At 49.0% G+C, this 25,850-nt stretch overlaps 1 protein-coding gene across 1 annotated transcript; it reads left to right on the plus strand.

The window, feature by feature from the left end:
• Nucleotides 1-355: 355 nt before the first annotated feature.
• CUNH10orf71 (chromosome unknown C10orf71 homolog) lies at nt 356-5,168 on the plus strand. Its single transcript, XM_050140585.1, has one exon. It carries the CDS (start codon nt 489-491, stop codon nt 4,743-4,745), a length of 4,257 nt encoding a protein of 1,418 aa, XP_049996542.1. The 5' UTR covers nt 356-488; the 3' UTR covers nt 4,746-5,168.
• The last annotated feature ends 20,682 nt before the right edge of the window (nt 5,169-25,850 follow it).

Here is a 25,850-nt window from a genome sequence, read left to right on the forward strand (position 1 = left end):
AAGCCTTTTAGTTTAATGTAGTCAGCTCAGCCAATTTAGCATCTGCTGTCTGTCACCTCAATCATCTTTCTCTTAAGACCTCGAACTGATTGGGTAGCATTCACTTGACATTACACAAGGCAATCTGCTTTGCCCAAAGTCTACTGGTTTTAAAGCTGCTCACATCGAAGAAATACTGCCATGGCAACCTCCAGACTAGTCATCAGTAATAGTAGAGTTGGTTAGCCAAGCTGACACACGAAATCGACCACAGAGACCTTTATCCACCTAAGACTGGCATGTAGCGTGTGTAAGGATGGATTAAACCAGGTAGCCTAACCATACCCTGCGCTTTTTTTACAGAGAAAAAAAAATCCTCACTTTGCTCCTGCACCTGGTCAACTCAAAGCTCTACCTTGTGAAGGGCAGGTTTCTCTTAACTCCATCCAGAGTCTCACCAAAAGACACCGAACAGCTGGCAGAGACCGTACTCCTCAAGCCAACAGACTATGCAGGGAAACAGGAAGTGCACAGATGGGTTCAGTGACACCTCCAGTATTGGCAGCGTGCTGGACGATGCAGACAGGGAGGTGAGCAACCTCACAGACCGGGCATTCCGGAGTTTGTGCATCTCAGAGGACACTTCCTTCCATGACTCTGACCTGGCTCTGTCCCCAGATGTCACCAACCAGGGGTTTGGGACTTTTCACCAAGAAACAGTGAGCCACAGCAACAGAAAAAGTGGGATTTGGAGCCAGCTTCCTTCGCAAGGCACAGAGCATTCTGGCTGGGCAGCCACCTTCCAACAGCAACCAAAATATGTTCAAGGGGAGGAAAAGTACCCCAAAAACAGTCCCCCGACCACACCAGCCCAGAGGAGACTGGAGGTGCCCATTTCAGGCCTGAGAAGCAGCAGCAAGCCCATCTCCAAGGTCTCATCATTAATTAGGTCTTTTGACAGGACAGAGAATCAACCTTGTGACAGCCGACCTCCTCCCAGCAAACCTCCAGCTCTCAAAAATCCCCCCAAGTTTGCACCTCCCCCAGAAGGTGGTGTCAACTTCTGCTTCGATTCTGCCTTTTTGACTGTGAGGAGGGTACCTGCTGAAGTCTCCAGCACCCATCAGAGCAGCCACCAGCCTAGCAGGATCCCTGGAGAGCAAGAATCTCCCAAGAACCCAGAAGCAGCCTGCCACAGCTCAGACAGCCTCCTCAGGACACCTGACCATGTGGCTGACTCATTTGAGCCAAAGTTCCCCTCTCCACCTCTCAAGCCAGCCAAAGCTGAGCCAGGAAGAGGCAAGGAATGGGTTCCCAGAAGGACTTTTCTGCACAGTGAAAATAGTGCTTTTGAGTCATGGAATAGCCACCAACCAAAGCTCCCAGAGAGAAAGGATACTGCAGAAACAATCCCAGAAAGCAAAGCTCCCAAACATTATGAGGACACGCCCTTGTTAAAGGAGCCCCACCCTCCTGAGTCCAAAGCCTCCCCTTGCCAAGCCCAGGCTAACTGCACTCAGGGAGAGACTGGATCAGCATCAGGGCCTCAGTCCACATCTGGAGCCTGGGGGGCCAGGGATCCAGGATCCCAGGCATTCCCTGTAGAGGGAAAGGCTTCACAGATTGACCCTCAGATGAAGCGGAGCCAGCCCCCATGGAGGAAGCCAAAGATTGGCAAAGGAGGAACAGATGGTCCACATGATGCTTTGGAAGACAAGAAACAGTCCAATAGGAAAAGCCTACCACCTCTGTATTCAAAGCTCAACCCTCAGGGTCAACTTCCCGAAAATGGTGTTCCGGATATGCCAGAGGATCCCAATGACCATTACAGCCCCCCTTTTAACATCAGTCAGCTCCTCACCCCAATTATACCCACCAAGCATGTCCTGGAATCCTCAGACACCCAGCCAGCAGAGATCAACCCATCCTCTCCAGAACAGCTAAATGGGTACCAGGAGAAGGAGCCCAGTGAGTCTCAGTCTCGGGATAGCTACAAATCCAAAGCACCCAGCCTGCTCTTCAACCTCAAGGATGTTAGGAAGCGTGTCAAGAGTACATACAGTCCCTTGCCTCTCTTAAAAAGCTTTGATGAGAAAACCAGAGGTAAGCTTGATAGTGAACAAGAGCCTTTGAGCAATGGGGTCATCCTTCCCAATGGGCAGGAAGAGAACCCTCCCACAGAGCTTTTGGAGGAGATGCCAGCTAGCATTTTGCACAGCAGTACCCAGAAGGATCCTGCTGTTAACTCCTCTGAGTCCTTTGCTGACAGCCACCTGGGCGTTGGCTCACCTTCAACTGGCTCCAGAACCCATTTCTGCGCCAATGGGGAGGTGACAGAGGGGAACGGTAGTGAGAAGGGAGATGCTGATGGGACATCAGAGCAGGGTCCCTCTGAGCAAAGCTGGCACCCAGACTCCAGGGGACACCTTCCCCGGAAACACCTCTCCTTGAAACTCTACAGCAGTGAGTCTGAAGCAGGGCAGGCTACAGAGAAAATTAAGCCCCAGCAGCTGGAGAACGGGCTCTCGAGGTCCATCTCTCAAGAGACAGAGCCTGAGCAAGAAACGGGGCTCCGGAACCTACCCTTGAACCGGAAGTACTCCCCAGGGCCCCTTTCTCCTGAGGAGGAGGATGTTTTTTACAGCGACTGCCAATCTGATTTTACTCCGGGCCTCCAAACTAAGGTTAAATTCAGCACCAGCTCTTCGGATCAATCCTTTGCTTCTTTTGATGACCAGCAGAAGATGTGCTTCACGGAAGGCCCCTGGGACGACAGAAAGAATCATGGGAGTGCAGGTGACAAGGAAAAGGACGAGAAGGAGACCGTGGTGGAGAAAAATGAGCCACAGCAATGTGCCGTAAGTAATGGACAGAGAGGCGCGGAAGCGCACAGACAGGAAGAAGCGCAGAGAAAAGCGCAAGGTTGGTCGAGAGGGACACCCGGGAAGGAATCAGTGGAGGAAGTCAGTTTCAGAGGTTCTTGGGCGGGGGCTGATAAGGAGATGGCTCTGCCACATGCCAAGGACTCAACTCCCTTGCCGGCTTCTACCAACAAGCACAGACTGTTCCCAATTAAAGACAACACACTCAGGGCCACCCCGGTGATAAAACCTATCATCCTGCCTCTCCTGAGGACAGTGTCCTCAGAGGACTCACTTAGTGGTGGACACAAAGAGAATGAATTACCAAGGCAACGGTGGGGCGAGGATGCTGGCGGCCTCTGTGCCTCAGAAAGTCAGGAAATGTGTAACACCGCCCAGTCCAGTAACATGCAGGGCCCACCGTGTGCAGTGTGTGAGAGCCTGGAAGAGGATCCAGCGCACCCTGCAGCCCAGGCTGAAGCTTCTCAGCACGCCAGGAAGGGAAGTTTCTCTTTTCTACCACTGGTGGAAGAAGAGAGCAAGATGAAGCCGCCACCCCCAGATACAACAAGAGAAGCGCCAGCGCGTGGTAAGGGCAGACCTGCAGACTCAGGGAAGCTAACTGCCCCACAGCATATCCCCACCATTGCTTTACCCACAGATAGCTTAGAAGACCCGCCCCCGTCCCTGCCACTCCACACCTGCTGGGAAGAACAAGGTTTCCAAAGCCACTTTCTGTCTGCACCCAGAGCAGGACCTTCAGGAAGGAGGCTGGTCCCCAGTGAGGTAGAGACTTCTCCCAACCCCAGCTCTCTAGGCGAGAGCAGCACGTGTTCTCCTGTGGCCAGCAATGTTTGGGAAGAAACTCCCCAGGCTGCTGGGGAACAGTGGCTGCACCAAGAGTTTCAGGGCCCCAGCCCCTGGACCACACCAGGCCCGGCTAGGCTTACCCGGAGGGAGGACATGACACACGGCCTCACATGGGATGCTGAAGGCTCTGATCCCCAACTCGAGCGGTTGGCAGATCTCAGGACCCTCTCTCCGAGAAGTGCCTTGATGGCAGACGCTGCTGAGAAACCCGAGCCCCCTGCTCTGCTGGAGAGGGCAGCGGGCAAGCCTCCTGCAGTCCCGCCCAAGACGGAGAAGGCCCTAAGGCGGGCGAAGAAGCTGGCAAGCAAGAGGAGGAAGAACGATCAAGCGCCAGAGAAACACATCGAGGCCTGGGAGGGCAAGTCCTTCACAGAGGATGCGCAGGGGACAGAGAGAAGGCCATTGTCTCCAGAAAAAGGTCCTCAACCCAGATTCCCTGCAGTCCGCTCCCTGCCCCCACCCACGCACCGCCACTCGGTGTCCTGCGGCTGGGAGCCCACGGGAAGGCGGCCTTGGGGGCCCCAGCCCCTCATGCCCCTGCCCCCTTACCCCGCCACCCAGAAGGTGCTCCAGGATCCTCAGTCGGGACAATACTTTGTCTTCGATGTGCCTCTCCAAGTGAAAATTAAGACTTTCTATGACCCCGAGACTGGCAAGTATGTCAAGGTCTCCGTCCCATCCTCTGAGGAAGCCTCCTCCGAGCCACCTCTGCAGGATGCCCTGGCTGCTCCTTACCTCCTGTACCCAGGCTTCCAGCCAGTGCCTGTAACCTCCTTGATGCCTCTGCGCTGCTCCTCTCAGCTAGCGGCTCCCACCTTTCTCAGACAGGGTTCTGGCCACAGACCCCAGAGCTCTCAGGGCGCGAGGCTGCAGCCTCCTCCCACTGAACATCTGAGTGAGTTCACCCAACATGCCTCTGCTCAGAGGCCCCGTGATCCTCCCCATGGTCCAGAGGAAGAGGGTGCAGAAGCTCCAAACCTTAGCATCATCTCCACTGATGACCTAGAGGACTTTGCCACCGAGGGTGTTTCTTGAGAATTACAGCAGATTGCCTCCCAGCTCCCCCAAAACCAGAAAAGCTTACAGTCACAGGATCTCTCCAACAAGGCCTCTATTTACCTACCTTCCTACCTACCTACCTACCTATCTCTGTCTACACACACACACACACACACAAACTTCAACTCATACTTAGCCATTTGAGATCCCTATAGTCCAAAAAGAAGTGGCAATCCCTGTGGGCTCCCTATGGGCGCTATTCATTCCCCTCTTCCCCTAGCCATCCCCCTACCCTTCTCTGATCCCGTAGTGGGGTGGATATAGCAAGGGATATCAGCCATCCTGAGAGTTTCTGGGTTCGGGGCACTCCACATTCTCCTTCTCAGGGGTGGGCTTCCTCAGCAAGGCTCCCAGAAATGCTGAGCCCCACATTGGGTGGGAAGCACTCCACCAGGTGGACTCCACCACACCCAACCTGGGGTCATCGTAACACAGAGCAGCAGTCTTAGGTCCCCTCTGGTGGCACTGGCTAAGGACAGACTCACTGCAATCTTGCAGAAGCGATCACTTGCACAGGGGTTTTCCTCATGGCGGGAACTTGGTCTCGGAAGGATCTTCTGATAAAGCAAATGATACTATTGAAAATGAGAAACAGGTTTGCCGGTGTGGTCCTGTCCCTGGGCCTCTTGTCTTTCTTCTGTGTGGGTTCTCAGCTAGGAGGTGAAGGGTCATAAATCCTGCAGCCTCTCCCCCCAGAGCTGCCAAGAACTTCCTCCTGTGACAGAGACTGTACCTTCTCAGTGGAGGTTTGCTGCTTCTGTGCACAGGGGTGCCATTGCCACACGGGGGATGGGCAGTGTGGGCACAGCTCACCACATCAAAAAACAGGGTTTGGGCGATATTCTCAGTCAGAATTTGATTTCAGGAATTTGTATCTAATTATTTTCCTAGCATGAGAAACCACACCTGGATCTCACGATGGCAAAACCCCCACAGACCTCTGCCCCACTCATGCCATTTGATTTGACTACACTAGTCAGCCAGGTGATGACTCGTCAGGTGTTCAAGTCACTTGTCCCAACAAACGTGGCTCCCCCCAGTCACTGACAAGAGACAAGATGGAGGTTCTGTTTGAGTGATGCTACCAAATCACCTCCAGGGTCCTCTCCACTACCTCCTCATCTGACTAGAATATGAAAAAAAAATCTCATCTTGAAAGTCTCAAGGCCCTTAGAAAAGAAGTACCTAACCAAAATTATGCTCCAAGACTCAATGGTACCATAATTAGAGAAACTGTGACCCCACAAGGAAAACTACCTGGGGCTGTTTGTTTGGGGAAAGCAGTCTTGAGACAATATTGGCAGGGCTATCAACAGAAGCCGAAAGCTCGTCGGGAGGGTGTTTGGAGGTCAAGGTCACCTCTCCTGGGTTGTAGTAGAGGAATAGGGCTCAGGCAAAGGGTGGCATCTACTTACACTGGGGAGCAGGGATGTCATGGCTCCGGGCCCCCACAAACAAATCCTCATTCACATTAAAGCTTCAGTGGTCCTAACTTCAGAGGATAGCCCAGAGAGCAAAGGTAGCTACCACCCAGGGAGACCAACTCACTGATTTGTGATCTCCTTCAGTCCCTCCCTGTCAAGAATGACAAAGCTCACTTACTCGTCTCTACATTGTGGTGGTGGTGGTTGCTATTTGTCTCTTTTCTTCCTTCTCTTTTCCTCCCTCTATCCCTCCCTTTCCTCCTGCCTCTCTTCCTTCCTTTCTTCTTCTCTCCCTCCTTCCTTTCTACAAAGCTTTACCCTATGACAGACACTTCAGTTGGACACTGAAATTACCATGATAAGATCTGGTCTCTGCACACTTGGAGTTCCAGCATAGCAGGCAAGGAAGACAATTACCATCCCGTATGTTCACTAATTTAGAGGTAGCTCTGAGGAGCACCTAAGTCACCGCGGAAGGAAAGGGGGCTTCCTTGGGCAGATGGCATCTGAGCCGCCAAGTCAAGACGCCCAAGGTGTCGCATTGGCCCATTAAGACTGAAGGCCTCCCCTACCATTTGTTTAGCAAAGATGACATTGATCAAATACTGAGAGATTTGTCATACCATACCAAAGTACATTAACTTAGCTAATTATTCATTATTATTTCTAATCAGAGCAAGAGCTGAAATTGTAGCCTCGTGGGATGGACTTGTTGATACATCCTTCAGCTTTTGAACTGATAGTTCACCCACTTGGTTGCCCAAAAATATCCCTCCTTCTGCCACTATATCTAAGGAGGAAAGGGGTGTAAATATGAACAGGTGTAGCTTGTGGAGATTTGGATGTTACCTACATTTCCTGTTTAGAAGGATGGCCCTCTTCTGTGAGCTGGAGCCACTGTGAGTGTCTCCTGAGAGGGGACCTAAATAAAGAACACCTCTCAAGGGAAACCACTGAAAATCCTGGGGCTGTTTAGCTTAGCTAGACCGACCAAGCACTTACATGGTGTAGTGTGTTCTCCCCCACTGAGCCTGATCCACTGAGCCTAAAAGGTACCTCAATGGCCTTGCTTCACTACAACTCAATCCCGCCGTCACTAGGGAGGGTTTGTGCCAAGGGCCACCTATCTTCTGTAGGTGAACATCCTTATCACCTACTTGGTGCTTCAGAATATGCAAGTCCCCATACCTGCCAGCACTACCTCACCAGGGAGCCGACTTGGACCTAAAATTCCAGTCTGCGTCGTCCTTCGCCTAGGTGGCAATGGCTTCTCTGCACAGTGAGTTGCGAGAGGCCTGCTACCCCTGCTGAACCCCCTGTCAGGTTCACAGAGAGGGCTGCTGGCCTGCCTCCTGCCTGGTGAGAGAGTGGCCGAGAGTCTGGTTTACACTCAGTGGGAGAACACCAGCTCTAAAAACCTGAGCTGCCTCCACCTAACGTGAGTAGCCAGGATCATTGGTTCCTTATGTCTGGGATGGACAACAGAAGTCAAGCATCTCTTTACTAGGACAAGGATGGATTGGGACATCACAAGAGACCTGGCTTTCCATAACCCAAGTCCTTTGTGTAATGAGCTGAAGTCTAACACTGTGGCCTTATGCAAATAATGGGGGATCATTTACATATAAAAGAGATCTCAGCCCAGACTGTAGCATGAATTTGAGCACAGCTGTCATGAAGGTCTTCCCCAATATGCAGGTATAAAGCCAAGCCGAGCAGACGGCTCTGGGCCATCCCACCAGAGTTTGTCACCAGTCCACTCCAGCTTGGCTTCCTCTGTCACAGTTACAGACCCCTCTGAGTAGAGGGCCCTCCCTTCCTTCTTCCAGGTATCTTGAACTGTGGTTAGGGAGGAGATCTTCCGTTCCCAGCATTCTAACCAACACAAGTCGATGCTGGAAGAAGAAAGGATTCCACTGACCTCTCTTCCAAGCAGAGATGGGTACTAATCCATTTTCATGAGGACGTAAGAAAAGCCTGAGGCTCCGTGCCATACGAAGGAAAGAGTTTTTGTTTGGTTCAGGTTTCTGATATTTGGGCGGTCCAGACAATATCCCAGTGAGAACCCCTGACTGACAGCCTGGTGGAGAACCAGGAGAGGAACTGGAAACCAACTGTACTCAGAAGAGGCATATTTCCCTTGCAGCTGTGACAAAACATCTGGCAAAAGCAGCTTAAGGAAGGAGCGTTGAATTTCTGTCTCACAGTTGGAAGGGACAGTTCATCGTGTCAGGGAAAGCATGCTGGCCAGAGCACCAGGCTGGTGGTCATGTCGCATCTGCGATCAGGAAGTAAAGAGAGATGCGAGCTGGTGCCCAACTCTCACTTTTCCTTTCTATCCAGTCCAGGACACACGTGTCACTTGCATTCGGGTTAGGTCTTCAGTTAAACCTTTCAGAGACACAGCCAGAGATGTATTTCCATGGTGATTTAAGTATCATAAGTCGACCATAAGAATTAACTTGTCACAGAGAACAATGGTCCACATCCACTCTTCTATACCAGCCCTTCAGGACCTTTGTCCTTTCCAGCAAGCCCTGGGCAAGACCAGCATTTAAGCCCTTAGTGGGTGTGCTGCTCTGGGGACCCAACTGTCCCCTATTATTTCTACTTCTCTAAAGGTCCTTGTATCTCAATCCCACCGTGAGGACCAAACTTCAAGCCCACGAATCTGTGAGGGACAAGCCACACCAAGCACTGCTGCTCCTTTGCTAAGACAGAAGATGGAATCGTTTTAGCCGTCTCGTCCTCTTTCTCGGCTCAGGTGTCACTGCCAACACTATCCTTGTTTTTCTGTCGTTGGTCCTCTTGGGTCTGAGCCCTGACTCCCCTCTCTCATATTCATCTCTCCTGTGTGTTACAGCCTTTCTATTCCCCTTAGAAGACTGTCTCTGGAGGCCTTGATGACTCCTGCCCTCCCGCCTCTCTGCCTCCGTGTTCGTGGCTCTGTTCAAATTCCCCTGGATTTGGAGACTTTAAGCCAAATCCCTTCTTTCTCATCTCTAAACCCCAGAGTGTTCTGAGTGACTTTGATCTGGATCTCTGTGCTTTTACCAGCTCTCTGTTCCTCCATGACTAAAACTGAGTGTCAGGAGGGCATTCCAGAGTTACCCCAATGGTCAGAGTCCCATAGGCTCTCAAGCAAAAGCCATGGTTGTTCTCACTTATACACATCTGGTAATTTTGCTAGGAAGGAACCACTGCACACATGAACACTGCGATATGATCTCAGGGGACCTCTGCCCCTTTCATCTTGCCCACAGTTACCATGTTGGCACTGTCCAGCACGCTGCTCTTGTAGAAGACGGATATTTTCCTTTTGATCAGCGCTCATTATCTCTAATCATCAGGGAATGCAAGTCGAAACCAGAAGGAAATACGACCTCATCCCCACTGTCTTAGCTGCCACCAAGACAACAGCAGAAAGAGGGGGGACCCTCTTGGAGCCCTTGTGCTCCATCAGAGAAAGTGTAAAATGGTGTTGCTGTTTTGGTCAGAAAGTTTCCCAAGGTGAAAGTAAAGGTTGCTCAGTCTTAGGATATGAGATCTAGTTAGAGAGGGAGGTCATTGTGTGGAGTGCCCTTGAGGGGACTATTGGGACCAACTCCTCCTACCTCTCTCTCCTCGTCCTGGCCTCCATGAGCTAAACAGTTTCCTTTGTCACGTGATCTGCCTCGCCATCACCACAGTTCTGAAAGCACTGGGTTGGGCTGACCGTGGACAGACACCTCTAAAACCGTGAGCCAAAATCAGCCTTTCCTCCTGCAGTCTTGTTTCTCACAGGTGGTTTGTCACGGCAACACAGAACTGACTAACACACGTGATGAGACCATCAGGCAAAACAGTATGGTAGGTCCTCAAAAGTTTGAATATATAGTTACCATACGGCGTGGTAACCCGACTGTTGGTGGCTCATGCTTATTGAAGTGTTGCTAACAATAGCTAAAGATGAAAGCAGCTCAGGTGTCCACTGATCAATGAATAGACACAAATACATGGCATACCCATACAGTTGAATAGCATAGACTTGCAAAAGGGAAGACATTCTGATACACGCTCTAATATAGACCAACCTTGAGAACCTTACAATCTATGAAATAAATCAGCCACAAAGGGACAAAAGTGTGAGATTTGACTTAGATGAGAGACCTGATACAGTGATACTCACAGACAGGAAAAGCAGAATGATGCTTGCCAAGGACCAGGAGAGAAAGCAGATGAAAGTTGCCTGGTAGGTAGACAATTCCATCAGCGAAGATGAGATAGATGTGAAGAAGGATGGATTTACTTAATGGTATCTAAGTCACACCAAAATACTATAAAATAATAAATCATATATATTTAACACAATTTTAAGAATAACAACATGCACATACACACATGCACACATGTACCCACACATGTGTTCACACACGTGTATACTAGTAAAGTCCTTTGCCCTATGTAGGCTTTCTATTCACTCTTGTGAAACATCTCTGCACAGCCTCGAGCCTTGAGGAAACAGCCTTCCCTTGCCCAGTTCATCTCCACTTCTTCCCCAGATAAAGGTGTAAGTTGCCAGTGCCGTCCTAGATTCAGGTGTCTGAAGCAAAGGTAAAGTGAGCGAGCCTGCTCAGTGCCACACTCAGTGACAGTGGGGAGGGATGAGAGGCAGCGACTGGCCTGACCCCACAAAGAAAATGCCGGAAGAAGCTCTTCTTCCACACCAGGTCTTCCCCCTCTTGGCCCCCATGTTCATCAGCTGCCCTTTCTGATGGTCCAGCTTCGTCCTGATGCTCTTCCACCTCTTCCAACTCAATCCAGCCCCAAACTCAATCAGTTCTGCCTAAAAATGTCTCCACCCATCTGCCCTTCACCCTTGCTCCTTCCTCCAACTGCTGGGGCTCCTCAGTGCCCCACTGGCTATTTCTGCCTTTACAATGCTCCATGGGGTAGCCCAACGTCCCAACTAGCACTAACTAACATGTTCATGCTTACCTCAAGAAAAAAAAAAAAAGGAGCTCCTTGACACCTATCTATCCCTGAAGCTCTTCAAGATGCCAGCTTCCCTGAGCATTTTTGGACTGACGATATACCACACATGCAGAATTCTTCTTGCTGAAATGTTGAGATGTATCCCACATGTTTGGCCCCTCTATTAGAAGGGGGAAAATGTCATACCACTCCCATGGCCCTCAGAAATTTCTCAGCTGCCACAAACAAAATCCACAGTCCAAGGCTACTCATCTATGAAGAAGTCTGCCAGCCTCTGTTAGGATACGGCCTTGACAGGCCACGAGACCATCTAGCAAAAGAGGGAAGAGTGCCCAGTTCCATCTAGAGGTGGTCACATTCTCCTCAGAGTCCACATTCACAAAACCATAAGAGTTAATAAAGTGATGTGGGTTTAAGGAATTCTGTGCTTTTTAAAAAAAAAAAAAAAAGATTTATTTCCTTGTTTGTTTTCTATAGGCATACGTTTATGTACCTGTGTAGTGTATGTGTGCCACATGCTTGCAGGTGCCTAAGGAGGCCAGAAGAGGGCGTCAGATCTCCCAGAACAGGACATACAGATGGTCACAACCCATTGTGGGTGTGAGGATCTGAACCCTGGTCCAGAGCAAGAGCAGTGGGTTCTCTGAGTCCCTGAGCTTTCTCTCCAGCCCCAAGGGATGTCATTTGTAAGCCTGTGGGGTTTGGAAGGCTGTTACAGAGCAGCAGCTAAGCAGGTCCACTCTTCTACTTCACCTTCCTTTCATCCCTGCTCCCTTCCCACCCCATCCAGTCTGTGTGTCATAATCTACACCCCTCCCAGCTTCCACTGAGTCCTGTTCTTAAAACCACACCCATTGCCTGCATTTTGTAGCTCCTGATCTCTCGACCACCTCCTGGCTACTCTCTGTATATCCTATCTGCAGAGCGTTTTCTTGTCTGCTTCTTCTGTGTCCTGCCCACACTGCCTTCTCCTGTCTATGGCCTTGGCAGATAAACCTTTTTTAATATATTTCTTATGGATCTTAACCTGATAATTTTTGCTCACTGGATTCCTACAGAACCTGATTTTACAATCACTTCCTGAGCCCTAAGTTCACCACTTTTTCTTAACTCCTTCCTAGGGATCCTAAAGTACCCTACCTTAACCTGTCAGGTGCCTAATTCCTAGACATCCCTAACTCCTGAGACTGCAGACACTGTGGACTTCCCACATGTCGCCGATATTATAATAATGTATGCAAGGTGTTTACGCTGCCTGCTCAGTGATCAGTTTTGAAGTGAGAAAGTTGTCCACATCACTGATTCATCTTCCAGGGTCTATCACAGGGATAGATTCGTCTGCCACATGGGAGCCTGTCAGAAAACCTCACCGAAGTCAGTGGAATTCTTCTTTTAAAGTGTTAGGTTGAAGATAGGGAAAGGAATCCTTTAGAAAAGTAGCCACTGTCACTTCATATGACCCCTTCTTCCAACTGTGGGACACCATGTAGATACAAAGCCAGCACTTTGCTGCTCTGATCCTTGTGTTGGATGACCATCCTGTACCCTGTAAGTGGGGTCTCAGTGACCCAAAGCCCATGAACAGATGTCCCGCGATGTAGCCTGTAAGCACTCACGCTTTCCTAATGCTCTTTGATGAGAAATCTATACCTGCCAATGAAAGGAGGCCAAGAACGCTGCCCAGCAACCAAACGACATCCAAAACCCAAATTAGAACCAAATAATGATTTGGCTTTGTGATGGCGGACTGATGAGGACATTAGGCAAATTGTATTAACGTGAAAGTGTTAAATGTGCCCGAGTCTTGTGTTTATTACCGTGAGAGACCTCTGCATTAGAATTCAGTCTTCTAAAGTATTTCTTGTATTTCTTTGCCAAGTGGGGAGGTCAGTTAACGCAGGAGGGTTTCAACGTTCATGCCACCTACGAAGATCCAAGATGCCATCCTTCAGAATCAGGGAAGTGAGTAACTCTTCCTTCTTATTTTCCTTTAAGCCATTCCATTGAGTCTGTCTTGCTTTAGTTCTCTAGCGGGTGAAGGGTGCTATCACAGACATGAAAGGCTCTGGTAACTCACACCCTCCCCACACATCCAGAATTAAAGCCTGAGTAGTGTTTCAGCACCATCAGGCACAGAGGAGCTTTGGGAATCTCAGAGCATCTCCGCAATGCTGGTCTCCACGTCCTAGGCCATTTTCCTGAGTTTTTGAAATGTGTGCTTCTGAACGTTGCTAGGAACTCAAACCAGCCACTGGGAGATTATCTAAATGTCCCCAAAGGTGCAGAAGTGTCCTTTAAACATGTTGCTTTGCTACTGTTTGTTTGTCTGTTTGTCAGTCTGTTTTTCTGAGACACGGTTTCACAATGTATCCCAGGTTGCCCTTATACTGCCGTCTTTCCATCCCTAAGGACTAGGTTACAAGTGGGTACCAAAATTCCTAAAACCTGTTCTGAGGGTTCCAACAACTTGAAACCAGTTGACACAATTGGGCGCAACTATATTTCCTGATAGTCCCAGAAAAGACCTTTTCCCTTCCACTCTTCACACAAGAAGGTAGAGTGAAAGTCATCGAAACCAGAGAAAGGAAGGGATGGGGAGGAAGGAGGAGGGAAGAATGGAGGAGGGAGTGAGGGGAGAAACGAATCTCTAAAAACACAGCACCACATTTTCATCTAAACTAATTCCTGGAGGTTGTTGACAGAAGATGCTAAGTGCACATCTTCTCAGTAAATCTGAGCACCGTGTGGATATGGCCCTCTTCCACACAGGCAAGGATTCCAATAAAGCAGATGGAATGTGATGTCCTAATGTCATCTGTAAGTCCATCCATTCCCTCTTTTCTGAGTAAACCAAAACTTTCTGGACTTTCGGGGAAACTCAGTATCAAAAGAAAATACTTAAAAATAATTTCACTATGCCCATGATAGTGGTATGTTATTTGTACTTTAATAAATAAATCTTGCGTAAGGACCAGAGACAGAGCTAAAGCCACTAGAGGTCAGGTAATGGTGACACACACAGAAACAAATTCAGGTGGTGGCAGCTCCTTTATAATCCCAGTTCTAGGGAGTCATGCCTTTAATCCCAGCACTAGAGGGAAATTAAAACAAGAGGACAAAGTCTTAGTTTGCTTAGGCCACTACTTTGTGGTCACCTAGCCTTGGTAAAAGTAGGACTTCTCTCGTGGCTTGACTGCTTTGATTTTCTGGGTTTGGGGTTGAACCCCAATTTCTGACTGTGGGTTTTTATGATTCATGCTATAGCGCACTGTGCTGGCTTGTTTTGTACATCAAGCTAGTGTCGTCAGAAGGGTAGTCTCAGCTGAGGAAAAGCCTCCTTGGGATGGCATTTTCTCATTTAGCGATAAATGGGGGCAGGTCCAGCTCATGATGGGTGCCATTCCTGGACTGCTAGTCTAGGTTCTATAAGAAGGTGGGCTGAGCAAGCCATGGGAAACAAGCCAGGAAGCTCTCCCTTCCAAGGTCTGCGCATCAGTTCCTATTTCAGGGATCCTGCCCTGTTGGAGTTCCTGCCCTGACTTCCTTCAGTAATGAACAGCAATGCTGAAGTGTAAGCCAAAGAAACCCTTTTCTCCCCAACTTGCTTTATGGTCATGGTGTTTCATTACAGCAAAAGAAACCTTAACTAAGACACCCATAAGCAAACCCTTAATTGAGTTTGCTGGTAATCTAAATTAGTTACCATCCCCAAATAAAGTATACATTATGAAAACGGGCTTCTTAATATCTTTCATCTTAACAACCAGCAACCTGCAGGAAACTCTACCGTGCTAGTCCCTGAGCATGAGGCAATGTGAGGTCCTGAAGAGAAGGAACCAAGTCATTGTCTGGAAGCAGTTTCCAGATGGAAGAAATCTGGAAATCTGAATCGTTGGCCACAGAGATCAGAGTCAGAGGAAGCCAAGAACATCAGCCTTACCAGACTAGACAGAGGGGGACATCAGCCTTACCAGGGGAACAGACAGAAGGGGACTTCAGCCTTACCAGGGGAACAGACAGAAGGGGACATCAGCCTTACCAGGGCAACAGACCAGACAGATAACAAGATAAATGCAGCTCAGTTGGAGAAGAATGACTCTCTTCTTCCTCATACCAGCCCCAAAACTGGCATTCACAGAACTAAGAACGGCAGGGCTGGCGGGCTCCCGAGGAAAAGCTGGGAGGTTTGGTTGTCTTGGCCAACAGAGTCCAGCTCCTAGGATGAGGCCCAGGGCTTAAGGCTCAAGTGCTGACCAAAGATTCCCTGAGATGCAGCTTCCCAAGGCTTTGGAAGCAAGCTAATGTAGGAAAGTCCTTGCCAGAGAGAGCCCTAGAGTAGGAAACAGACCCGGCAGTGGCTGGCACACCAGTATCCCCACCCACTCAGAAGGCCTGTCACCCCTCTCCGCCACCCAACTCTGTGTCTTGCCATCAGTGCTCTTTATCCTGGTCTGCACATCCACTTCGCCATTCTTTGTCCTCCTTTCCCCCCAGTACCTGTCCACCTAACATGATGCAACCAGAGATTATTAACTGTTGATTGTCTGCTTCCTCTATCAAGGAAATAAGCCACCAGAAACAGGGGTCTCTGTTGGGTTTGTTCCCTCTGAACCCAAAGCATCCAGAGCATAGCATTCTTTGTGATGATCAGTGAGAGGCAAGAGGATGGGAGCAAGAGAGGGCCGGGTGAAAGTTATCCGAATCAAAACCGAGTCATTCAGCCACCCCGAGCAAAACAAAACCAGCAGGTCACAGAGACACAGCCCTGCTGCATGATCTGCCCAATAACAAGAGCATCCCAGCAGAACATCAGAACCACAGCTTTGCATAAACAATATAGCGCTTCTATAGGAGGATCTACCCAGCCGCTGCCTCTTCAACCATATCAATCATTGGATTAACCTTGGAGCCAAGGATACTTGTTTCAAAACAACTCTGTAAATTTCCTCACTTACCTTTAAAATGTAGCTTTTTAAAAAAAAAAAGGCATAAATTATAACGAGAGGATTAAAGAGTGGAAGAAAGGAGGATGGAGTGGGAGAAGAACGGGAGGAATATCTAACAGTAAAGGCCTTTTGGAAAAACCATGTGATAGCCTATTGCTATTAGAAGCTTACTAAAATATATACTTATATTAGGGCTATTCAGACGGAATCACCATATAATGGGGGAGAAAATACCCCACTAGACGTCCTATTACTACCAATTAAACTCCCAGTACCAGAAATATATCACATCTTTTTTGAGTTGCTAGTCAAACACTACAGGCTACCGCAAAGGCAATTTGTTACCCTCCACAGCTTGAGAGTAAGACCCTATAACTGAAGATAGCATGCATTTATAGCATAGAACATGGAGCAATCCAGATGGCACTCAGCTGGAAGCGCACCCCTGCTGGCTGGCATTCGCAGAGCTGGAAGGTGCTGTGCACACTGTCGGAGGAGACCAGCAGTCATCCGTCTCACCCAGCTGCGAGCCTTGCAAGCTATAGCAGCATGCCTGCAAGATAAGCCCACTGGTGCAACAGCAGCGCGACTGGGGAGGGGGTCATCGGCCACTTTGGCTCAGATTCAAGGCCCAGCCCATAAGACGGAATCCACCCTGGTACTATTCATAAGGCCATGAACTCAAGACTAGATAAGTCATGAGCCCAGCACAAAGCCACTACTGTCATGCTGCTAAACGAAGATAGCAATAAAATGAATCCTAATACCAGACTGCTCTAAACATAGAGCAAAGCACTGTCCGACCTTCAGCTGAGAAACTGCTTCTTGCAGTAGATGGGAATTAGCCGAGACCCACAAGTCAGCAATGTGCAGAGTGAGAGACTCTGGAGTGTGTAGCCCTGAGTGTGATGGCTTTATCATGCCCCTCCCCTTAAGGCTCAGGGCATCAGGGTGCGGATGTGGAAGAGGGGGAGAAAGAGTGTAAGGAGACAAGATGGTAGATGATTTGAGAGAAACAGAATTTTCCTGACACAACAGGGAGATGCACACATGAACTCGGAGATACGTAAAACCTGCACAAGCCGAAGACAGATAAAATCCCCAGGTGAGGGGAGGAAAGTGGGTACAAAGTCTCAACCCTAGCTGAGAAACTATTGTCAAATGATAGCTTCTGATGATTAGGAAGAACCTCCTCATCTTGTTCCTGCCCTCTGGCTGCCCAGAGTAATAGCGTGTGGTGGAAATGACCCTATGCACTTTCTGAGGCTGGGTCACAAAAACAGCTAGCTACAACTGTGTATCTGTCTTTGCAGCCTAAGGTTGCCTAACTCAAAGAGGCCTGAGTCAACCATGCTGTGAGGAAGCCCAACTAGCTAACAGGCTGACCTGACTAAATGGAGAAACTCCGATGCCACCTTCAGCTAGTCTAGCCCTTGCCCTGCGGTTCTAGCCACTGTCTTTAGAACAACCACATGGAAATCTAGAGGCCGATTAACTAAAACACACACACACACACACACACACACACACACACTGGTCAAGGCTCAGAAAAGAGACTTTGAAGTGCTCATGTCTAAACAGAACACCCACATCACACCCCCTTTCCCAAGGCTCAGCGATGATCACAGAAGAGGGGGCAGGATTAAGAGCAGACGTGGACGTCTGGAGTAAACAATGTTGCTGGGCGTGGCCATGCTGCTGCACACGTGAATTCACAAAGGTTGGGACAATTCACAAGGAAGGCTGCACACAATTCAAGGCATGAAGATCCCACCGTGAATGGGGGATGGATTCCTGAGTCCCACCTCAACCTGAGGAGCTATTACTCCCTGATGGATGCCGGGAAAAGGAAAGTTTTCTTCAGGGGTGCAGTCCCTGAGAGGCAGCCCCTGTTTCAGAAGATGGTCGCACACCCAGGCACATACATATAGTCAACACTAAGTGAACTCAATGCATCTGTTTAAAAAAAGAGGGCACATGAAATTTTGTGGGAAAGTGGGGAGTGAGGAAAACCTGGAGGGGAAGGAATGGGATTATTTGATCAAAATACATTATTTGAATATATAAAATTCTCTGTTTAAGAAAAACAAGCAAAGCACAGTCTAGAACTAGAAGCACCAAGCAAGCCATTGCTGATCACAGGCCTGCAGGATCAAAGAAGGACCCACCCTTGCCCTGGTTGGCACCGGACACTAATATTGTCTTAGGCTAACAGTGCTCGGTGTACTTTGTCACTCAGCAGTAGATAACGAGATCATTCCAACTTCCGCGAGGCCACACCACACTACCAGGAGTGAAGAAAAGGTGAAGTCTCTGCTCTGGGGCTAAAGGAGAAGAGCCCTTCATCTCTGGGGTCAGCATCTGGAGGAGGCAGCTTGCGTGTTAGAGAACAGGTCCAACCAAGAGCGCGCAAGGACAGGAGTGGATGTTCCCATATGAGCTCTGATCGGCCAGCCTACCTTCCATCCAAGGCTGGCTTCACTTTCCAGAGGTATAATAAACCCCTCATCAATGGATAACTATTGTGTCTATTGTACTGAAGAACAATCTAAGGTCTACACAATCCCAGACATACCTACGTTATTGTATTTAGCCAGTGAAGAACTGGGACCCCAACAACAGGCAGGTCCAACTGCAAGCCTTGAGTTGCATTCCTACACCCAGTGTCCTTGAGTCCATCTGTGCAGACGTAGGGTGAGAGGACCTGGGGAGGAGTTCTGAAAGGAGAGTCTTTAGAACTGCTCCAGGACCCTGCATGGAAGGCTGGACCACACTGATGTCCACCTAACCTCCTTCACGAGCACAGTGACTCCATCTCTTTGCCTCAGAAACCCCACTGCCAGCCTGCCTCATTCCGAAGCTCTCCACACACTCCCCACATATGAGCACCTTCACCAGTGGGCCGGGTGTCTTATGTATAGTTAGACTGTAGATGAAAACCTTGACCTATCCTTGAGTCCTGTAGACTTTGGTTTTTGGAGTCACTGCTCTCACTAAGGATCACTTCAAGTGAAGGTTCATAGTCACTGGAAGTAGAAAAGGTCCATCCTTGGCTCCTGAGTTGGGACAGCAACAGAGGGACAAGCAATGGGTATTCTTGATTGGTTTGGTAACAAAGACAAACTTCTCACCCCAGATCTGTTTCAGGAGCATCGTCCTGGGTCAAAGCTCCAAAGCATTAGCTACCAGGAGATAGCGCTGGGGTGAGCGAGAAGGGAGACTCGGGGAATCTGGGGCTCCGTTCCTAAGGAGAAATAAAAAGTGAAGTTATTTTATAGCCACTGCCTACTGATGCCGCCTGGTGGGCAGGAGACAGAGCCCGGCCTGAGGGACATCTGAGCCCAGGCAGGAGGGTGAGGATGAATCTTGCCACGAGTGGCCCCTAGTTTGGGAGGCACTGGGGCACATGGTACTGCTTGGTGAAGGAAGCCTGTGAGGGGCCAAGTCTACCCCAGCAAGCTCCCTCACTCTAAAAGTACCCCACTGCGTAAACAGAGATGAATCTTGCCATAAAGAGGGGCTCCAACTGATGCCATTACTAATTGCCGGCAATAAAACTGCTAAATAAAGAACAGAGACGAAATGACGCATCTACGGGAGGGCACGCAGACGGAACAATTAGACTTGAGAGATGAATCCGTACTCACAGGCTGCACAGCCAGGCGCGCATTATTAATAAAACAGACAGTGAGCCCACGTCCACAGCAGAGGAAAGGGCACCCCAGCATCTCCACCCCCATGGAAGCCATCAAACTCTCTTAACCCCGGCACACAGCAGTATCTGAAAGGTGGCTGCTGGGCAATGCCTGCCACCAGGAGGCGCTAGACTCTGGCCCATCCTACTTGCTTGTTTGCCGGTCTAGCCCTTCTCCTCTGAGACTCTGATGCTAGGGACAGCCGGGAGAGTAGGTAGCTCCTGCTGTGACTCAACACTGGACAGACGCTAGCACCTCTCCTTGGCAGGGCATCACTCAGCAGCCGCTCTCAGTTAGCTCTCTGCCAAGGTTAAAGTGGCCCCCACCCTGCTGTTACAGAACAAATTGACCTGAAACTCAAGGCTTAGGCTGCTGTGTTGTCTGAAGACTACGAGGAAAGGGGGCACCTTCCAGCCTCATCCAAATGGATTTTTATTCTTCTAAGACTGTGGGTCCTGAGGCCCTTCGGTACCTGCCTGGTCCTGCCAGCTTCTCCTCCCCCTCTATCCCTACTGAGCTGTCCAAGACATGGCTATAGCCTGCATCCAACGGGGGAGTGGCCATTCTCTCGCAGCCCATGTTGGAAGCAGTCTCCCAGAATCCTGAATTACCCAATCCAGTGTGCACACAAGAGAAAGGGATTATGCAGGAGGCTGGGATTGCTGGGGCTGCCTTAAAGGCTGGCTGTCTGCTGCATCCCTATACATGCTGTCTGCTGCATCCCTATACATGCTGTCTGCTGCATCCCTATACATGCTGTCTGCTGCATCCCTATACATGCTGTGTGCTGCATCCCTATACATGCTGTCTGCTGCATCCCTATACATGCTGGGGTGACAGACGATAAGATGAGGCAAGTGGAGAGGAAGCTAGAGATCAAGAAAGTTAGGAAAAAAAGGAGAGAAGGGAGAGGCAGAGGAAGAGGAGTGGGGAACAAGGAAGGTGTGGAAAAGGAGCCTCCTCCTGTGTCTTACCAGCTTTACATGCCTCTGAGCACAGACTGCTTAGACAGTAAAGAGGTTTATTTTGACCCGTGGGCCTAGAGAATCAAGTCCAAAACGCAATAGTCTCATTGTTCTGACAAAGGCCAAGACACCAGAAGCAGGTGTCTGAGAGCCAGCAGTTCATCAGGAACAGGCAGTAGAAATTCTGGAGTCTGGTGCCCCATCATCTCCTTTAAAGGGACAGCTTCAGTCACCTAATGATGTCTCACCAGCCCCACTTTAAAGGGCCTAGCCTTGCCGTCTTTGGCACCAAGCCTTTAGGAAACGAACCATAGCATCCTGGCACCTCCCTGACCTTCTAGGTGTAGCGCAACTTGGCAGTTCCTGAGGTGTCCAGGGGGAGACACACCCCTCTGTCAATGGGGTCCCCTCACTTCTCCACCTGACCACTGCCCTCAGGGGGCCTGCGCTGCTCACTCTCAGCACCCCAGTGCCTTCGGTACTGTTCTTTAGACCAGCTTGCTTTTTTATGCACAGCAAACTACCTCAAAGGCTTGTCAGACAGTTACCCATTTCTTACAGGTTCGACTGATACACATCCACACGGCGGCGATACTGCCATAACAATTACCAGGTATTTCTGGGCCAGTAATTCACTGCAGCCTACAGCCCTGGAAGTTGGCCCCATGCAGGGGACAGTCTGCGTGCTGTCTGTGTAGCTCAGGAGCTCAGGAGCAGCCCTGGAGGGGTGGGGAGCAGGACACACAGGGAGGCTGCCATCGGCTTTGCAATGGGCAGGGATGAGGGTCCCTGTGCTCCCAATAGACGCTACTCCAGTCCGCACTGTTGATAGCAGCAACTTTTTTCCACCCCTAAGGCAGGAGGGTTCCAAACAGGGCCCTGTCACAGGCTGTCTTCCCTGTGGGCCAGCAGCAGCAGGAAGGCAGGGAGTTGGAGTTTGGGTATCAGATGCTCCAAGTGGGAATTCTGGCTGTTGGTCTCTGGATACATCGTCACTCAAACCTGTGAGCCCATTTTCTCCAAAGAAAAGAAAAGAAAATCCACTCCTCTGACCTGAAGGTGTGTCACAATTCTCCCTTGCAATGAGGATGGATGGGGGCTTTAAAAGTTGATGGAGGGGACCTTGTGGGTAAATTAGTGAGCTCGTCCCAAGAGTGGCTTGTTAGGAAACAACCCTGACTCACTCAGTTGCATAGCCCCCAGCCTCTCTCACCTGTACCATGTGATGTTTTCTGCCTCGATGAAGCCAGACCAGGCTCCTTGGTCCTGAACCTACTTACCTTCCCAGTCTGCACGGTCATGAGTTCATAAATGACTGCTCTTGATAAATTGCTTGGTCTCGGGCATTTCATTCCAGCAGTGCAGAGTAAACTAAGACATCCTTACAACCTAGCAGGACCTGACACCGCGCTATCAGAGGGACAACACCATGAATGACCTCTGCTTCATAGTCACAGCAGTCTTGACACCCCCAACCCTTCTGCCTCCCCTCATTGACGATGCCAAGACTCGTACCCTGGCTCACAAGCCCCTGATCATGTGCGCTTCCCTCTGTCATCTCCGCAATCCCTTTGTTCTCTTGGCTTAGGAGTATTGACTACTTTTAAAATTATTATCATCTTTCTTGTGTTAATTTTAAGGACACATATTTATAGGAACCATATTTCCATACATGAAACCAAATGTGAGGATAAGATTGGGGTGATGGGCATATCCATTGCCTCCGCCATCCTTACTTCTTTGTGTCTGGATACAATGGCTCTCCACACATGTACATCAACTTTCCACAAACTGAAGCTTTCACATGTTGTACAGGCACCCATAAATCAACTTCTTGAACCAAAGCTAGACTTTGAAACATTGGTCACTGAATAGACATTTTTTAAAAAGCCTCATTTTAGTAGATCTGTGTATCGATGAAGAAGTGTTGGTGCTCTACCACGCTACCAGTTTTTATTCCTTCTCTCTCTCCCTCTCTCTTCCCTCTTTCTTTTCTCTCTTGCCTCTCTCTCTCTCTCTCTCTCTCTCTCTCTCTCTCTCTCTCTCACACACACACACACACACACACACAATTAATTAAAGTGGAGAAAGAGTGAGGAAGACATCCAACCTCTGGCCTCCACACCTATGAGCACACACATGTGAACACACGCACTTGCGGGAAGAGGAAACCAATGACCGTCATTGGGCAGGCTGCTGCTATTAACGCTGCACTTTCACTGGACAGAGAACGCTGGGCTCATAGTAACGAGTGAACAGCGGAAGAGTCCACGTCACAACTTATGAGAAGTTTCTAGAAGCAGAATGTACCAGTGGAGGGAATAGGATCACATTCATTTTGAATGTGCTGCCAAAGAACCACACATGAGGACAGGGAACTCTTCCCAAATTATATGCTTTGGAGGAGGGGGGAAGCAAAAACCAAAGAGTATGGAGGACACGCTGATTTCTGCCTGAAAGGAGAGCATGGTGGCATGCACCTCTCTGCCAGCACTCAGATCCTGAGGAAGAGGGGCAGAGAAGACAAGCCTGGCACTATCCTTTCTTACTGTGGGAGTGGATGGCAGCAAGAGGACCGAGTTCAAAGAAAGTGCACAAGGCCTTGCGTTAAGCTTGCAACACACTACGGATTGCCTCGCCAAGGCGAGCAGGCTGGCATTCCCTCTCGATGAATTTTTCCAAAGCGTTCATAAGACATCACCACGGTCAACTTTGCATTCTTCTGCTTCACACTTTCAGGATCCCTGTTAGCTAAGCTTTTTCCACACTGAAAACCATTTCCTCCACTCAACATCACTAATCGTTATGGGAATACCGATCAAAGTCACACCTGTTAGCATGGTCACTTTGAAAACAAAACAAATGCCCAGCGGGACAAGCACATTGAGGAGCTGGGACCCTCGTGCACCGCCACAAGGGATAGAGGGGGGTGTAGCCCAGACGGGAGATAGTATGGAGTCCAAGAAGAGCATCCACGAGACCGGCAATCCCCCTTCCCTCTGGAAGATGTAAAAGCAAAGACTTGAACCGATATCTGCACAACTGGGTCCCTAACAGTGCTGTACACAAAAGACAGTGGTAACCCAGCACCCAGCAGCAGGAGAATTCGCAACCTAAATCTGGAACCTACCTGTAGTAGAATATTCTTGCATGTTTATTGCCTCAGAAAGAGACAAGATAAAGACCAGGTCTAACTTGATTGAGAGATGGGGTGGGGGGGGGGTAATTAAGATCAGATAGAGCCCAGATCTGATAGAATTAATGTCCTCATAAAAGATGGCAGACAGCACCCTTCCCCCCTCTCTGCCCTCGCCCCACTCATTTTCACGCGTGCACAAAGAGAACAAGTCACACAGAGACCTAGGACTGTCTACAGGCTATAAAGGAACCAATCCTCTGGTACCCTCCCCTTAGACTTCCAGATCCACGATGATAAAAGAAACCCCTGCTGTTTAAGTTTTTGTGGTGTTACACGATGGCAACCTGAACTAATAAATGTCTGGTGTGGTTAACGTTAACTTGCTGTGTTTGATGTCTTAAATCACCGTGAGTGACAATCGTGCTTAACCCTTTGTAAAACTAGTTGATGGCTCCTTCAGAATTCTTGTATAAAACCATCTCAACATAAACTGGATTGATAAGGAACAGGCCTGGCTGCTGGGAGTGGGGTTGGGATGCAGGAGTTCTGCACCCCAGCCAAAGGACAGTGAACATGAACCTGCACATGCATGGTACATCATCCAGCTGTTGTCTGACCACAAAATGAGCTCAAGTAACAGCGCCACTGTTAGCTCCCTGTCCAAGCCTGTGTAGTATGCTTTGAGGGGAACTGGGTAAAAAGAACACAGGAACGTCATGCCATTTCTGCAAATTTTATATGAGTCAAAAATTATTCCCAAATAAAAGACCTTTTTCTATTGGATTTATTTCCAGGAATTCCTTGCCTGCGCTTCTGTTTTGAATTGCTTTATCTGTTTTTTTTTTCCTAGTGGCTTCAGAGTCTTGGGTCTTACCTGAAGATCTGTGGTTCCTTTGGAAGTGATGTTTGTGAAAGGTGAGAGATACGGATCTAGTTTTGTTCAGCTGACTGTGGCAGGACAGTTTTCCTAACCTTTTTGCAAAATATGCTTTTGACACTTTTGCCAAAATCAGCTGGCCGTAGCTTTGTGGCCTCTAGTCTGAAAAGTCTGACAAGTTTGTTCAGGGACCGGAGACATGGCTCAATGGTTAAGAGCCCTGCCTTCTCTTGCAGAAACGATCAGGTGTGTCCAAAGTGGCACAGACAAACACGAGCCCTCTGTGCTATTCTAACCATCTATATGGTCTATATGTCTGCTTCTGTGTGAGTGCTACGCTAGTTTTTCTACTTTAGCTCTGTTTAAAAAGAAATAGCACAGGATATAATCCCAAGCTTTTATTAAATAAAAAGCCTCTGCACAGCAAGATAAACCATCACCAATTGAAGAGGGAGCCTAAAGAATAGGGAAATAACTTTGCCAACTACCTAGCAGGCATAAGCAGATGAGATGCTCTCCAAAAACTAAACACATACACAGGGAAAAGAAAAAAAAAAAAAAACAGCTCATCCACTCAGTATTTGGGCTAATGAACTGAATAGATGGCTCTCGAAAGAAGAAATGAAAATGGCCAGTAAATATTTGAAAAAGTATTCACCGATCTTCATTACCAGAGAAATGCAAAGTAAAACGGCCTCTGGGTTTTCTCTAGCCTCAGTCAAATAGTTACCAAGAAACAAGTGACAGGATCGGAGAGACAGCTTGGCCATTCAAGGTCAAAGTTCACAACCAAAATGACAACAAATGCTGAGGAGGATGTCGGGAGAGAAAAGTCCTTACTCCCTGCAAATGGGAGTGTCAGCTGGTGTAACCACGTGGAAGTCTGCGTAGGGATTCCTAAAGAGTCTAAAAAGAAAGCTAACATATGACCCAGCTGTGCCATTCCTGGGTAGACAGCGGAAGAGACTCTGGATGCCACACACCTTGCATCTGTGTTAACTGCATGTTTCACCATAGTAAGGAGCTACATGAATGGGTTGTGAATATGGCGTGTGTACCCA

This window comes from Alexandromys fortis, unplaced genomic scaffold (genome assembly GCF_014885135.2).
Source record: "Alexandromys fortis isolate MF-2015 unplaced genomic scaffold, M_Fortis_MF-2015_v1.1 scaffold_46, whole genome shotgun sequence".
Lineage (NCBI taxonomy): Eukaryota > Metazoa > Chordata > Mammalia > Rodentia > Cricetidae > Alexandromys > Alexandromys fortis.